At 45.3% G+C, this 12,966-nt stretch overlaps 1 protein-coding gene across 4 annotated transcripts in view; it reads right to left on the minus strand.

Moving 5' to 3' along the window:
- Positions 1–1,531: 1,531 nt before the first annotated feature.
- TLE1 (TLE family member 1, transcriptional corepressor) overlaps positions 1,532–12,966 on the minus strand; it is a 511,226-nt gene continuing 499,791 nt past the window's right edge. For all 4 annotated transcript variants that reach the window (XM_049711656.1, XM_049711660.1, XM_049711659.1 and 1 more), the window contains 6 exons: positions 10,316–10,565; positions 8,119–8,366; positions 4,815–4,962; positions 3,289–3,439; positions 2,266–2,342; positions 1,532–2,120 (listed from right to left, as the gene is read on the minus strand). In XM_049711656.1, the coding sequence (XP_049567613.1) occupies positions 2,013–2,120; positions 2,266–2,342; positions 3,289–3,439; positions 4,815–4,962; positions 8,119–8,366; positions 10,316–10,565 (982 nt within the window). In that variant the 3' untranslated portion in view covers positions 1,532–2,012. The remainder of the gene's footprint in view (positions 2,121–2,265; positions 2,343–3,288; positions 3,440–4,814; positions 4,963–8,118; positions 8,367–10,315; positions 10,566–12,966) is intronic.

The following is a 12,966-nucleotide window of genomic DNA, read 5'->3' on the forward strand; positions in this document are numbered from 1 at the left end:
TAACCCAGAATCCCTTCAAATATATTCCCCCTTCTCCAGGAGCACCCGCTGCACAGTAGGAGAAATCTCGTCTCCCACGTGACTAAGTCCCCACCAAGGGACCAGTAGTGGAAGTGATGGACAAATTCCTAGTCACCTGCCTGGAAGCATACCCCTTCCCCTGGACTCCCACTCTTTCCCCACTGCTGACTAGGAGTGGAGGCCCACGGGAATAACGGTGCAAGTGCAGAGCTGCATCACTGCCCTGAGGCTCTGGGTCATAGGTGGGTAAGACACAAACCCTTTTGTGGTCTCAAAGCCACTGTACTGCTGGGTGCTGTTACAGCAACGTAACCTCTACTCTACAGAAAACAGGGATGGTGAGGCAGGGAAGGAGAGAGAACAGAAGAGGTAAACAGCTCATTAACAAGCCATCGGAGTCTGCAGTACAGAAACTTACTTCATTATACAAGGAAGGGATGAGAGAGAAATCAGCTTTAGTAATTAGGCCTTTGCCATCCACTTACTGAGAAGAGAAAATATTTAACGAACTATGTACATAAACATTATTTTGGCAAAAAGCAAACAAAATAATGTTGTTAAGTGTGTAAAAACAAGAAGGTCTGGATAACAAACGAAAAATGTTAAACTGCCAACAACTTTCTGGATCATAAGAAAATAAGAACATTAAAAGATTCCTTAGGTGCTATTTTTAAACAGCCAGAAAACCTGGTTTAAAATTATTAACCATTATTTTTAAAAATATAGCAGTAAATAATAGGTATATAAAGAATGAGTCATGCAGCCTTTCCAGGAGGAACCATGCATGGCAACTTATTAAAAGCCCAGGGTTACAGGTTTCATCTAATCAAATTAGTGAAAGCTTGTCCACAAAGATAAGGACCAGACTAATGACAGGGAGCCAGGGCTGTAGCTGCAGGGAAAAGCCTTAACGAGAAGGATGGAGCAAAGTGCTGAGTGTGGTTGGCTCACGTCAATTAATATAATAGATCAAATAAGTATTAATGAGATAAAACCAGCAGGCATCCCACCTTTCTTTTACAGGTTAATGAACTCCACAGCTTTGTGGATATCATCAGTCTTAACACTAAACCCAAGTCACCTCCCTTTCTTGAAATGTGCAGCTTGTGAAGGGAGAGACTAGAGATTTGAAAATGCTAGGCTTTCCTAGAGAAAAGAATATTCTATCTCCCAGTGAATCACCAAGAAAAGGCAAAGCTTTAATTTGTGACCTCGAATCACAACAGTATCCAAACAAAAGAAGGAATCTTGGCAAAGTTATTTTTGCTTCCCAAATAAAATCGTCGTTAATAAACCTCCGGTTACTCATTATTCCTAGTCTTGACTTCCTGGTTAACTCAGAAGTGTTAATTAGGTTCTAGTGCAGTGGGAGTCCGTGACAAAATATATTTATAAAATAAGAAGTGCACTTTAAAACTTCCTCTACAAATGTTTGAACTTTGCTTATAGAACCCGCACCAACGATCCCAAAGCGTTGATAAAAACAATGAAGAAGGAGAAGGAAAACCACTTATTGGTACTAAAGCCTTTACTGTAATAAACCAAATATATTTACAATTTATACAAATGTTTAACCTTCAACAAAAATACAAAAAAACATTTCACAAGATGCAAAACGAGGAAACAAGTTCATTGGAGACACCACTGCTCTACCACGGACAGACAGGAGGGGAACGGCAAGGAACAGAAAGGTAATCGCGGCAGATCTCACAGAAAGAAAAGGATGGACTCTGCCCGGGTCAGCGGGCTCCATTCCTCAAGCCCACAACCCTCACCCCTCTGTCCACTTTGCCTCGGTGCTCCATTTGGTCTAGGTAGGTAGGTGACCTTCTGTTGATGTGCTCACTGCCTCCTCTTTGTAGACGCAAAGTAGTTTTGTGTCAAGGTTTGGAAACAGGTTTTTGTGTTTTTAAAGTTACAACTTTTCTATTTCTACAAATTCAAAACATTTTGGCCCAATTCAACTATAAACGTTAAACCACATAATGTTTTCAGTAGATGACTTCATAGACTGTAGCTTTCTTGTCCCCTGAGCCAGTGACTATGTACTTATCATCCACAGAGATGTCACAGCTGAGCACGGATGAGGACTCTTTGGACTGGAAGAGAAAACAATGGACATGTGTTTAATGTGGAACAGAGATGCTCAGGGCCCTGCTCCCAACAAGGCACCTTCACTGCTGGCGTCATCAGCAATGCTGTGGTCCAACTGTCTGTCATTCTATGTAAGGCGCACGGACTTACCTGGAATATGCTAGCTCCATAGGGTGTCCGCCAAGCATTGAGGAGGTTGTCTTTTCCAGTACTCACAAACCATTTACCTAGAATTAGCAAAGGAACATGTGGTTGTGGCTTAACTAGATTAGAATTCCTGCTATACTATTAGCTACTTGGGCTTAATCAAACTCAGAGCATTTTTAATCATGAACTATCATGTCCAAGGGGTTGGGCCATGACATGAATAGACACAGCAGGTTTTAAATCTGGGCTCCACTGTGAACCATCTGTGATCTTGGGTTTAATCAAAGCGGTGGCAGGAACCATGTCAGTCCCGTCAGCCACCGGATACATGACAGGTAGCTTCACACGGAGCATGCAGTGGGTCCTCGAATAGTCAGTCAATGAAGTTGTCTTCTGTTAGTTTCTTTATGAGAAAATGGGACTAGGAAGGATTAAATGACGAATCTAAGTTAAATGGCAGACAGCACATATGGCACATAGGATGGTCAATATGTGATAGCTATTCATCCATCCATCTGTCCATCCGTCCGTCCATCCATCCATCCATCCATCTATCTCGTGAATAAATATTTGACCCCCCATGAACTTCTTCCCTCATTATCCTCACTGCAGAGTGTAACGGTCTGGGTGCAGCTAAGTGTTCCCTTCTCTGCCCATGGGCTGCTCATCCCGGTCAGTTCATAGCAACCTCCTCTGCTCCTGCCTCATTTTTCTATAAACTCCCACCAACCCCTGTCAGAGGGGTTGCCTCCACCCACACCCCTGACACTCCCCGCTGAAAACAAACATGTGTCAGAACTTCGTATTAGGCAATTCTATCACCTGCTGACTTTTCCCAACTCAGGGAAACAGACGAAAACAGACATCCCTATGCTCTGAGGGACATTTTAAGACAACAGAATTACTGCATCCAGATGCTCAGAGAACAACATTTTTTTTTTCCAGATATCATCTCCACTATATTTTTTAGAAGTATTTTCCATTTAGGCCATCAACATTTCCCGGTTTCCTTTCAGTTGAACTCACCACAATAAGCAAATTTCAGGGAGAGCACACAGCTCTCGTGGAGATGCAGCTGGTACTTGTCAGGTTTGTTCACATGGAGAACTTCCACGTTGCTGCTCTCCATGCCCACGGCCAGCCACTCCCCAGTTGGGCAATAACCAAGGGAGAATATCTACAAGCAGCAGAAGAGGCTCACTGAGTATTCTGCCCAGTAGACTTAGGAAGTGAACAGACAGCAAGAAAAGGGGAGAAACTAGCAAGAACAGGAGGAGGTAGTAAGCAAAGGCAAAGTCTACAGGACAACCATGCCAACCCAGATAAGTCAAGTGTTAAAGGCCTTTATGCAACAATTGGAAAAAAATAAAAGCAACTGCAACACTTATGTCGTGGGTGATAAAATCAAGAAATTGTTCTTAATAATGACGGTATTCTGTGTGTTGTTTGAAAGGGTTCCTTATCTTTTACAGATACTAACTGAAACACTTACGGATGACATGATGTAACGTCTGGGATTTACCTAAAAATAATCCAGTGTTTGGGGGCAGGGATGACAGATGAGACAAGACTGGTCATGTGTTAGTAACTGCTGAAGCTGGGTGATGGGCATATGTGGTTTATCATATAATTCTCTGTACTTTCATATATGCTTGAACATTCTCTGTTCTCATAAATTGAATATATTTGAAATTTTCCATAAGAAGTTTTAAAAAAGGGCAGACCAAAAATAGGATCCTACCCATAATGGGAACATGACTGGAAGGGAACAGGGAAGCCTATAAGAAACTCAACAAAATTTTGACAGGGACATGAAATTTAGTTGCACGTGTAGTTGTTTTCCATTTCTGTCCTATTTTTCTGACTGGAATTATTAAAGAAAAAAAAGTAAGTAAATAAGTCACAATAAAAAGGACAATTCCACCATCAACAGAAAACACTTAAAATGGCATGCACTATCTTTCCCCAAACAGGCCTAGATTCAGACACTTGACATCTAAATAAGCTCCACAGTCCACAAAGTGGCCATTTTTATATCATTTCAAAACTCCATAAATCGAGTCAGCCATGAGTCCAGTGTCTGAGGGATGAGTAACAAAATGGGCATCCACTGAGATACTGCTGGATTTTTTAAGCTCCCTGATTTAAGCAAAATGAATCAACTTGCAGAGCTGTTATGATTTTTCTCTACTCCTTGTGATATCCCTGCATATTTCTCAAGGTCTATTTATATGTGAATAAAATCATTTCTCATCCCCACATTAGATGGACAACAGATCAGACCCTGTATGTTCTTCATGGCACAAATTCCTGAAACAACTCATATACAAGTAAAACAACTAACACATCTTAACCTACAGCATTTTAAAAACCAGTCTAAGTGTTTCAGGGTAGTGTGTGTGTGTGTGTGTGTGTGTGTGTGTGTGTGTGTGTGTGTGTGTGTGTTTGTCTAGCTACTACTCTTGGGGGTGGGAGGGAGCGGGGGAGGTATGGGGAGGGCGTGCACCACACACAGAGCACCGCGTGGGTTCCGGGGAGGGACAAGCCTGCACCTGGGAGGTGAAGTCGTGCTGCTGCAGCTGCCGCCCTTCACGCAGGTCCCAGGACCGGACCGTGTTGTCCAAGCCGCCCGTCCAGAGCTTGGTGCCGTCGTTAGAAATGTCAATACAGCTGGCCCCGTCTGTGTGGCCCTGGAATTGCCTGATAAAACAAACCAGATTGAATAATGATTTCCTGCCAGAGCTCAAGGTAAACACTGTTGTGTTGTTAGTTTTGGACTCGCTGTGCGTGTGTCACCTCCTCGGTGTCTGCTGATGTGCAAGATCAAACCAACCTTCCCCCCGAGGAGGAGAGGAAACGGCACCTGCAGACTTTCTTTTCCTTTTTTCATGATCCAAGTGCTGAAGAAATGGAATGCCGTTTTAGGTCACCACACAGGAGAAGTTAAATACGCTCCTATAGCTATTCTCACAAATCTGTCTGGAAGGTAAAATTCCTCCTAGGTCTGGAAAAGTGTTTTAAGTGTGAAAGTGGGGAAAAAAAGACAAACACACAAAATCCCAAGTGTATTCCTTAAAGAAAGAAGCAGGCTTGGCCTATAACTGTGCAGGCCTGAATCACCACATCACCAGCCCAGGGCCGAGGAGCACTCCCATTTTCATGAGTGAGTAACACCGCAATGCCCTTCGTGCCAACAAAGCATGAGCTCATGTATTTACTCAACCTCGCGTTTTCTATTCAAAAGAGCCCCACGTTAGGAAATCTGGACTCCTGGAGACAAAGGGGCATGCCGGCCTCCTGACTCAGAGGTGTGGGGCAGAGACAGAGCTGATTGCTGACTGACCCCTGGGCACGGTCCTGCCCTCAAATCTGAGCACAAGGCTGTTGTTCTCTTAAAGGGGAACCTCGTGCCTCAGTCAAAAACCACCACCAAAGAACAGACTTGTGGTTGCCAAGGGTGGGGGGCTGGGAGGGATGGACTGGGAGTTTGAGGTTAGCAGATGCAAACTATTACATTTAGAATGGATAAACAACAAGGTCCTACTGTCTAGCACAGGGAACTCTATCCAAACTCCTGGGATAAACCATAATGGAAAAGAATATTAAAAAAAAGAATGTGCCACTTGGCTGTACGGCAGAAACTAGCACAACACTGTAAATCAACTATACTTCAAAAAACAAACAAACAAAACAACAAAGAACCACTACCAAGGACAACGAGCCGACAGGGATTTGCTGAGTGCGATGCTCTGCCAGGCCCCAGGCAGGGCTTGCCGAGGGGAGGTTGACATAAGCCACCACGGGGCTGGTGGCATGGGGGTCGTGGACCTGCTTTTGCAGGCCAAGAGGGAGCTGGCAGAGGAGTGACTGGAACAGGTGAGAAGTGTTCCGAGGTCCGATCAGGATGGTGAACCAGGCAGAATCCATGAGAGAACTGCTTGGAAATTTCAATGCCCGGAGAAAAGTTTCCACCGCCTCTCCTTCCTATTACCTTAGTATTCCTGCAGAGCTCCCAACTTTAAAGCTGACCTTGGAATTTAAAGGGCATGGAGGAAAAGACAAGAGCACCACTGTTGCCCTGAATTCTGAAACAAGATGTGAACCATCACTCCAAAAATCTCTTCCCCGAAAACTACTCAGAGCTTCCATCCTGGTCCTCTCCCCCATGCACCCCAACTCTCTGCCTCAAACGTCCCAGCCTGCACCCAAGCCTTTCCCGCTGGTCTGGAGCAGTCCTGCCCCACATTTCCAAAGTGCTGCTTTTCTGTCCTCAAACAGCTCGTGAAACCCAGGGACCTCCTCTTCATTTCATCCTCTGAATTTTTTTTTTACCTCTGAAACTCATGAAATACTTTGACTTCTTGAAAACAACTGTGTTTCTCTGCTGACCTAAGCTCTTCGTGGGTGTCCCTCGATCCCTCCGTCCACTTATCTCAGCGCTACCCTCAGGTCAGGCTCCTAGAACGCAGATCCTAGGGCTGTTCAGAACGTGCTGGGTCACAGCAGATACAAAGATATTCAGGAGACTCTGTACTGCCCTGTCACACAGAGTGGCCGCTAGCCACGTGTGGCCTGTCCAAACTGAGAGAGGGAGAGATGTGTGAAGCAGGCCAACGTATCCAACAGGTACTTACTCCCTGGGGGCCGGCACAGAGCAGGGGCCCAGAACATACAAGAGGGCAGAGTGCCTGGGCCCCATTACAGCTCCTCCACGATAACATCAGGATAACAGCAGTGCAGAAGCGACAAGGATTAAAGAGATGAATATTTGAAAAGCACTTCGAATGAATATTTTGGGAGAGCTATTTATTAAGTTTAAAAAAGAAAAAAGCAGAAAGAAAAGAAAAAACAGCCGACACTTGCTAGGCTGAAAGTTTGAAGGGGCTGTTGGCTTGGCTCCGTTTGTTCACTTTGCTCATTCTGAGCTGCCCGGAGAGTGACAAGAAAAATAACCACACTGTCACCGACACACAGGGACAGAGCCTGGTTCGGTGACACTTAGTGGATTTCTACAGAAACGGTTGAAGAAAGAGTGAGCTGCTATAATCAACTCCACAGCCCGTCCCTTCCCTCCAGCTCTGGGCCCAGAAGCACGGGAGGAGCCCTGCTAAATAACATCCAAGTCTAAAAAGGCACCATGAACAGTGTTCCTGAGCGAAGATGAACTGTGACACGAAAGGGCGAAACACAGGCCCGTTCTGCCGTAGATGTTTAACTAGCTCTTCCTTTTCTAAAGACTTTTCTCTAACATCCCTGACGTGAGCACCGACTCAGCCAGAGGGAGTGAGCTGGCCAGAGCCGAGGAGGGACACAAAGCTGGCAGATTCCAAGCAGCTGGGCTCCTTCCTGGGTGAAATGACCCCTGGACAGAGCTTATTCAGTTATTGAGAAACACAGCTACTTTAAAACCATTTTGTGGGTGAAATTCGTGGAAGCTCTTCTAATGTCCTTTTGTTGATTTTCTGTCATCCTTTATCAGCTGGCTCCTGTGCGCACATACGAGGTTCTAGGCAAAGCCAAAAACATCTAGTATTGAGGACCTTTTGTACCTCCATCTAATCCATGGTATGCTGCCCCTTGGCAAAAGCCAGGAGTGTTTTTTAAACAAATTTGGCATGTGTATGTGGCTGAAGAACGGGAACATTAGGGGGGTAAATATAAAGCCTGGGTGACACCCAAGTGTGGCCACAAGACCGTAAGCCCTCTGAGGGCGGTGATACGGTACTGACACCCAGATCCAAGCCTGGCACGTGTGGGCTGAGCCTGGGGGCCGGCAGAGAAGCAGGGGTAATAGGGGGCCTTTTGACCCAGGTACTCAAGCAGGGAAGCCCCACTCAGGAAACCACCCCTGCTCACCTCACCAGCGTCTGGTTGTGCAGGTCCCACACGGCGATGTTGCCGTCGCTGCAGCACGAGAAGCAGACCTTGGAGTCGGGGCTGATGGCCAAGGCGTAGCAGGCGGGGGCCGAGGACGTCAGCTCTGCCTTGATGCGCGGGGTGGGAGCCGCCAGGTCCCAAATGGACAGGGTACTGGCTTCCCCTCCCACTATGAGAGTGCAGCCATCAGGGAGCAATTTGCAGGAACGGATGTAGTTATCCCTGTTCTGTGAAATAAACATAATTCAATTGTTATAATGCATGACCAAGCAGTAACAATGCCATGTTCTCTAACTGCTGTCTCCGTTGTTGACTTAAAAAGTGGTATTTCGTGGACACTACCAAAGCAAGCGTTCTGTAGTAAAGATCAGCATCTGATGGCCCCTGGCTCCTTTGAAGTCGTAAACAAAGCAAACTCACAGGATTGCTCGGCATGTGTGAAGGCTTAGATATAACTGCCACCGAAGCCCAATTTCCTGCTGAGTAGATGCAACTGAGATGATCAGGGGATGTAAGGTAAGGGTACATGTACTTCTTTACAAAGAAACCACTTTTCACAGCTAGTTTATAAATCTTTGACCTCATCAGCCTCCGTTATTTACTATTTGGAAACTGCAGACATACTACCTATGCTTTGGTTTTCATTACTCTTAAGTTTCTGCCTAAGGCTTGTACTGTGTCTTTATTAGCCAAATGGATCCTTGTCTGAGACTTGAACACAGCTGCTTTCTCAAGTTGTAACATGGCTGCTGTGATATTTAAGCCTCTCAACCCAAAGGCCAAAAAAATGAATAAAAGAAGGCATCTGGGCTTCCCTGGTGGCGCAGTGGTTGAGAGTCCGCCTGCCGATGCAGGGCACGGGTTCGTGCCCCGGTCCGGGAAGATTCCACATGCCGCAGAGCAGCTGTGAGCCATGGCCGCTGAGCCTGCGCGTCCGGAGCCTGTGCTCCGCAACGGGAGAGGCCACAACAGTGAGAGGCCCGCGTATGGCCAAAAAAAAAAAGAAGGCATCTCTCCATCAAAACCAACACATTAGAAAAGGGAGGTGGGACCTAAAATGACCCCCGCCCTCTCCAACAAAGAAATAACTGCTATCCTTTGACCCAAACAGATACAGTCAGAGTCTTTCGTATGCTTTAACCATGGCCTATTGTTCAAAGATTAGAGAAACTTTAAGCAATGTAATTTCAAAAAAGATGATGAGTGTTACAAAACTCTCCTACCACTGGGCTGCCAAAAAGCTTGCTTGGGTTTTTCCGTAAGATGTTCAAGTATGTTTCCCTATGTTTAACTTTCATTAATGGATATATTTTTAAGTTATTTGATTGTAAAAAAAAAAAAAACCCAAGAACTAGCCCAAAGAGGCTTTTCGTCTCAAAAACACAGTCAGTCTTCGTTTTGGAAACACCCTCTCAGGAATCCTTGCCACTTGCCAGGGGGGCAGCAGGTAAAGTGTACCATATGCCGAAGCAAAGTGCAGGCAGACACCCTACAGGGGCAGGGCGGCCTACAGTCCACTTCAGGCCAATGGTACGTGGTGTGTAAATCCTGTGGCTACTGTGTAGAGAACATGTCCTGATGTATTCTATGATCCTGAAAAAGGCAACCCGGTATTGGCTGGGGGGAGGCGGGGAAGCATTCCCACCACCCCCGTTCTGCTGAAGGCTGCCCTGATTTCTTGCAGTGCGATCTAGTAACTCGTTCGTAAAGTTAAGGTCATAAAACTCAGCCAGGTCTCCCTGAAAACACAGACCCTGTTCAGAATGGTTTTATGCCACGTTATCAAATGTTTACTCTTCAATATTTATCCAAAGGCTGTAGGGAAATTAAAAGTCGAGGGGAGTGCAGGGCTCAGAGTCCAGGCCTAGCTGCACTCCATCCATTAAACGGGAAACCCCCTTCTGAATACACATTCAAACAAGAACCGCTTCTGTAAACTACTGTTAAAATATGTTTTAAGAGAAATCCAGCAACTCTGGGATTTAACCACTGAAACAGCAACAAATGAAACCTTCGCGCTGAGGGGAGAGAGTGGGGAGAGCTAAATAGCTAACACAGGAAACAGAATGGGCTTCCATTTCCTCATAATGGGAATAAAACCCAGGCCCCGACAGCGATTTCCTTACTGAGTCTCCAGGAGGAAATTACCCTTGTGCACCAGCTCCTTCTCACTCACCAGACAGTCGAGCTGAGAGACGGGGCTCTTGTTGCCGGGGTGGCTGATATCCCAGACCTTGACGCAGCCCTTGCCGCCCGTGTACACGTGTCGTGTGGGGTTGCTGATGGTCACCGCACACACCACCTCCCCGTGGTTCAGGGTGTTGATCTGGCGAGCGTGGCGGGGGATGCCGGGGCCAATGAGGGCGTCCGGGGGGAAGGGGACAGGCTGCATCTGACCGTCCGCAGTAACGTGGAAGGAGTATGCGCTTTTGGGGAGGGGATGGTTAGGGAGAAGAGAGAAGAACGGGAGAGGAGACAGAAAAAACATTTATCATAAAGCAATTAGTCCTTACCACAGCACGCTTCTATGAGAAAGACAGAGCAAAGATTCTTGCCACGACTTCCTTTTGAAATCAGTATAAGTTGAAGTGTTTACTGATGAAACAAACGAAATAAATAACAGCCAAAGTCCAGGGTGTTAAAAAAGATATATATTAAATGCTTTTTAAAAAACGTTTTTAAGATTTTTAAACTGTGCTCTTCATTCCGTAAGGCATTCCTTCAAATCCTGTTAAAAAACATTACATGTGCTTCCAAATTAACATAAAATACTTCCTTCTTGTACCCTGTATAATTGTATGATTCCTTAGTATAATTTAAAATGATTATTTTTGATGCTTAAGATGAAGCCCTTGAGAGCTCGTAATGATTACACACGGTAAACCACGTACTTCCACATCAACAAACAAAAACAGCTTTCTAAACGTACCAGTTTAAGGCTTGGACTTAAACTCTCTTTTGCATAATTAACAGAAAATAATAAAGAGATTCTCTTACATCAAATGGCTTTGTGACAAGACTTCAAGTTTCCTCCTCAACGACCTCCCTGTCTGCTTTGGCCACAAAGCCCAGTTTTATCGAAGGCAGCAAAGCTTTCAACTAAAAGACTACTCTTCCCAGCGTTGCTCTAGCCAGGTATGCCCATGTGCTGACCGACGAGATGTAGGCAGAAGGTGCTGGGCGGCACTTAGTTCATAACTTGAAAGAAAGGGGACCCTGAGGGACATGGAAACTACCTGTACTTTCCATTCAATTTTGCTCTGAACCTAAAATTGTTCTAAAAAATAAGTTTATTAATTTAAAAAAAGGGGCTTCCCTGGTGGCGCAGTGGTTGAGAGGCCGCCTGCCGATGCAGGGGACACGGGTTTGTGCCCCGGTCTGGGAAGATCCCACATGCCGCGGAGCGGCTGCGCGTCCGGAGCCTGTGCTCCGCAACGGGAGAGGCCACAACAGTGAGAGGTCCGCGTACCGGGGGAAAAAAAAAAAATTAAAAAAAAGAAAAGAAAAAGAATTTAAAAAGAGGGAGGGGAGAGTGCCTTCCTTCTTCTCTTCCTCCTTCTTGCTACCTGAACTATGAGCAAGATGACTGGAGCTCCAGCAGCATTTCTGGGCCACAAGGTGACTCTGAAGATGGAACTCAATTGCGGAGGGGGACAGAACAGAAAGATAGAATGCAGAGGTCCTGGTGACACTGTGAGACCTGGGGCTGTATCACTGGGGCTGTGATACCTGCCCTGGGCTACTGACAGCCAGTATCTTTTATGGGAGAGAGAAATAAACTTCTATTTTACTTAAGCTATTATTTTCTTCCCTGTTAAATACAAACAAACCTAATCCTAGTGCACACTTCTGTTTCTACACTAAAATCTTAAAGCATATTTTTTCTCTAACAATCTAATTATTTAAACTCCAGGCACTCATATACTACAAATACTAGAAAGCACGCACAAAGAAAAGACCCTGTAGAGGATGGAAGATATAGGAGTGCTAACGTTTTATTTCCCACCCACATCTGAACTAGGCACTTTGAAGACCACTGCTTTCACTTTCTTCTTATCCAAAGCATCACTCGGTGATCTAGAAGTTCAACATTAAAGCTTTTCTATAGGTCTGCATACATAAACAATAAATGAAGTACGTAGGGCTTCCTCCCTCCCATAACCTTCTGGAATAAGTCTGGGCCCTTTCTGGAATTTATCATTGGCACCTTGCAGTCCCTTTACAGATCCTAAAGACCTTGGGCATTAATACAGAACTTAAATTTTCATTTTAATGCTAACTCAAATTTTGAAAAATAACTAAGCATGCACAAAACTTAAAATTGATAGAAGACATCAGGTTTCTACCTGCCTGCACATAAAACCACATACTTCCTTAGCTTGAAAATAAAATACATGCTGTTATTTTCCTTCTATAAAAACAAAATATCGGGCTTCCCTGGTGGCACGGTGGTTGAGAGTCTGCCTGCCAATGCAGGGGACACAGGTTCAAGCCCTGGTCTGGGAAGATCCCGCATGCCGCAGAGCAACTAGGCCCGTGAGCCACAACTACTGAGCCTGCACATCTGGAGCTTGTGCTCCGCAACAGGAGAGGCCGCGACAGTGAGAGAGGCCTGCGCACCGCGATGAAGAGTGGCCCCCGCCCGCCACAACTAGAGAAAGCCCACGCACAGAAATGAAGACCCAACACAGCCAAAAATAAATAAATAAATAAAATTTAAAAAAACAAAACAAAATATCAAATATATGAAAAGATTTTTAAAAGAACTTCCCCTTCTCCCTGACCAAAGGACACAATTTTAGATATGTTATCTCCTGGCAAACTGGT

This window comes from Orcinus orca, chromosome 6 (assembly GCF_937001465.1).
Source record: "Orcinus orca chromosome 6, mOrcOrc1.1, whole genome shotgun sequence".
Taxonomy (NCBI): Eukaryota; Metazoa; Chordata; class Mammalia; order Artiodactyla; family Delphinidae; genus Orcinus; species Orcinus orca.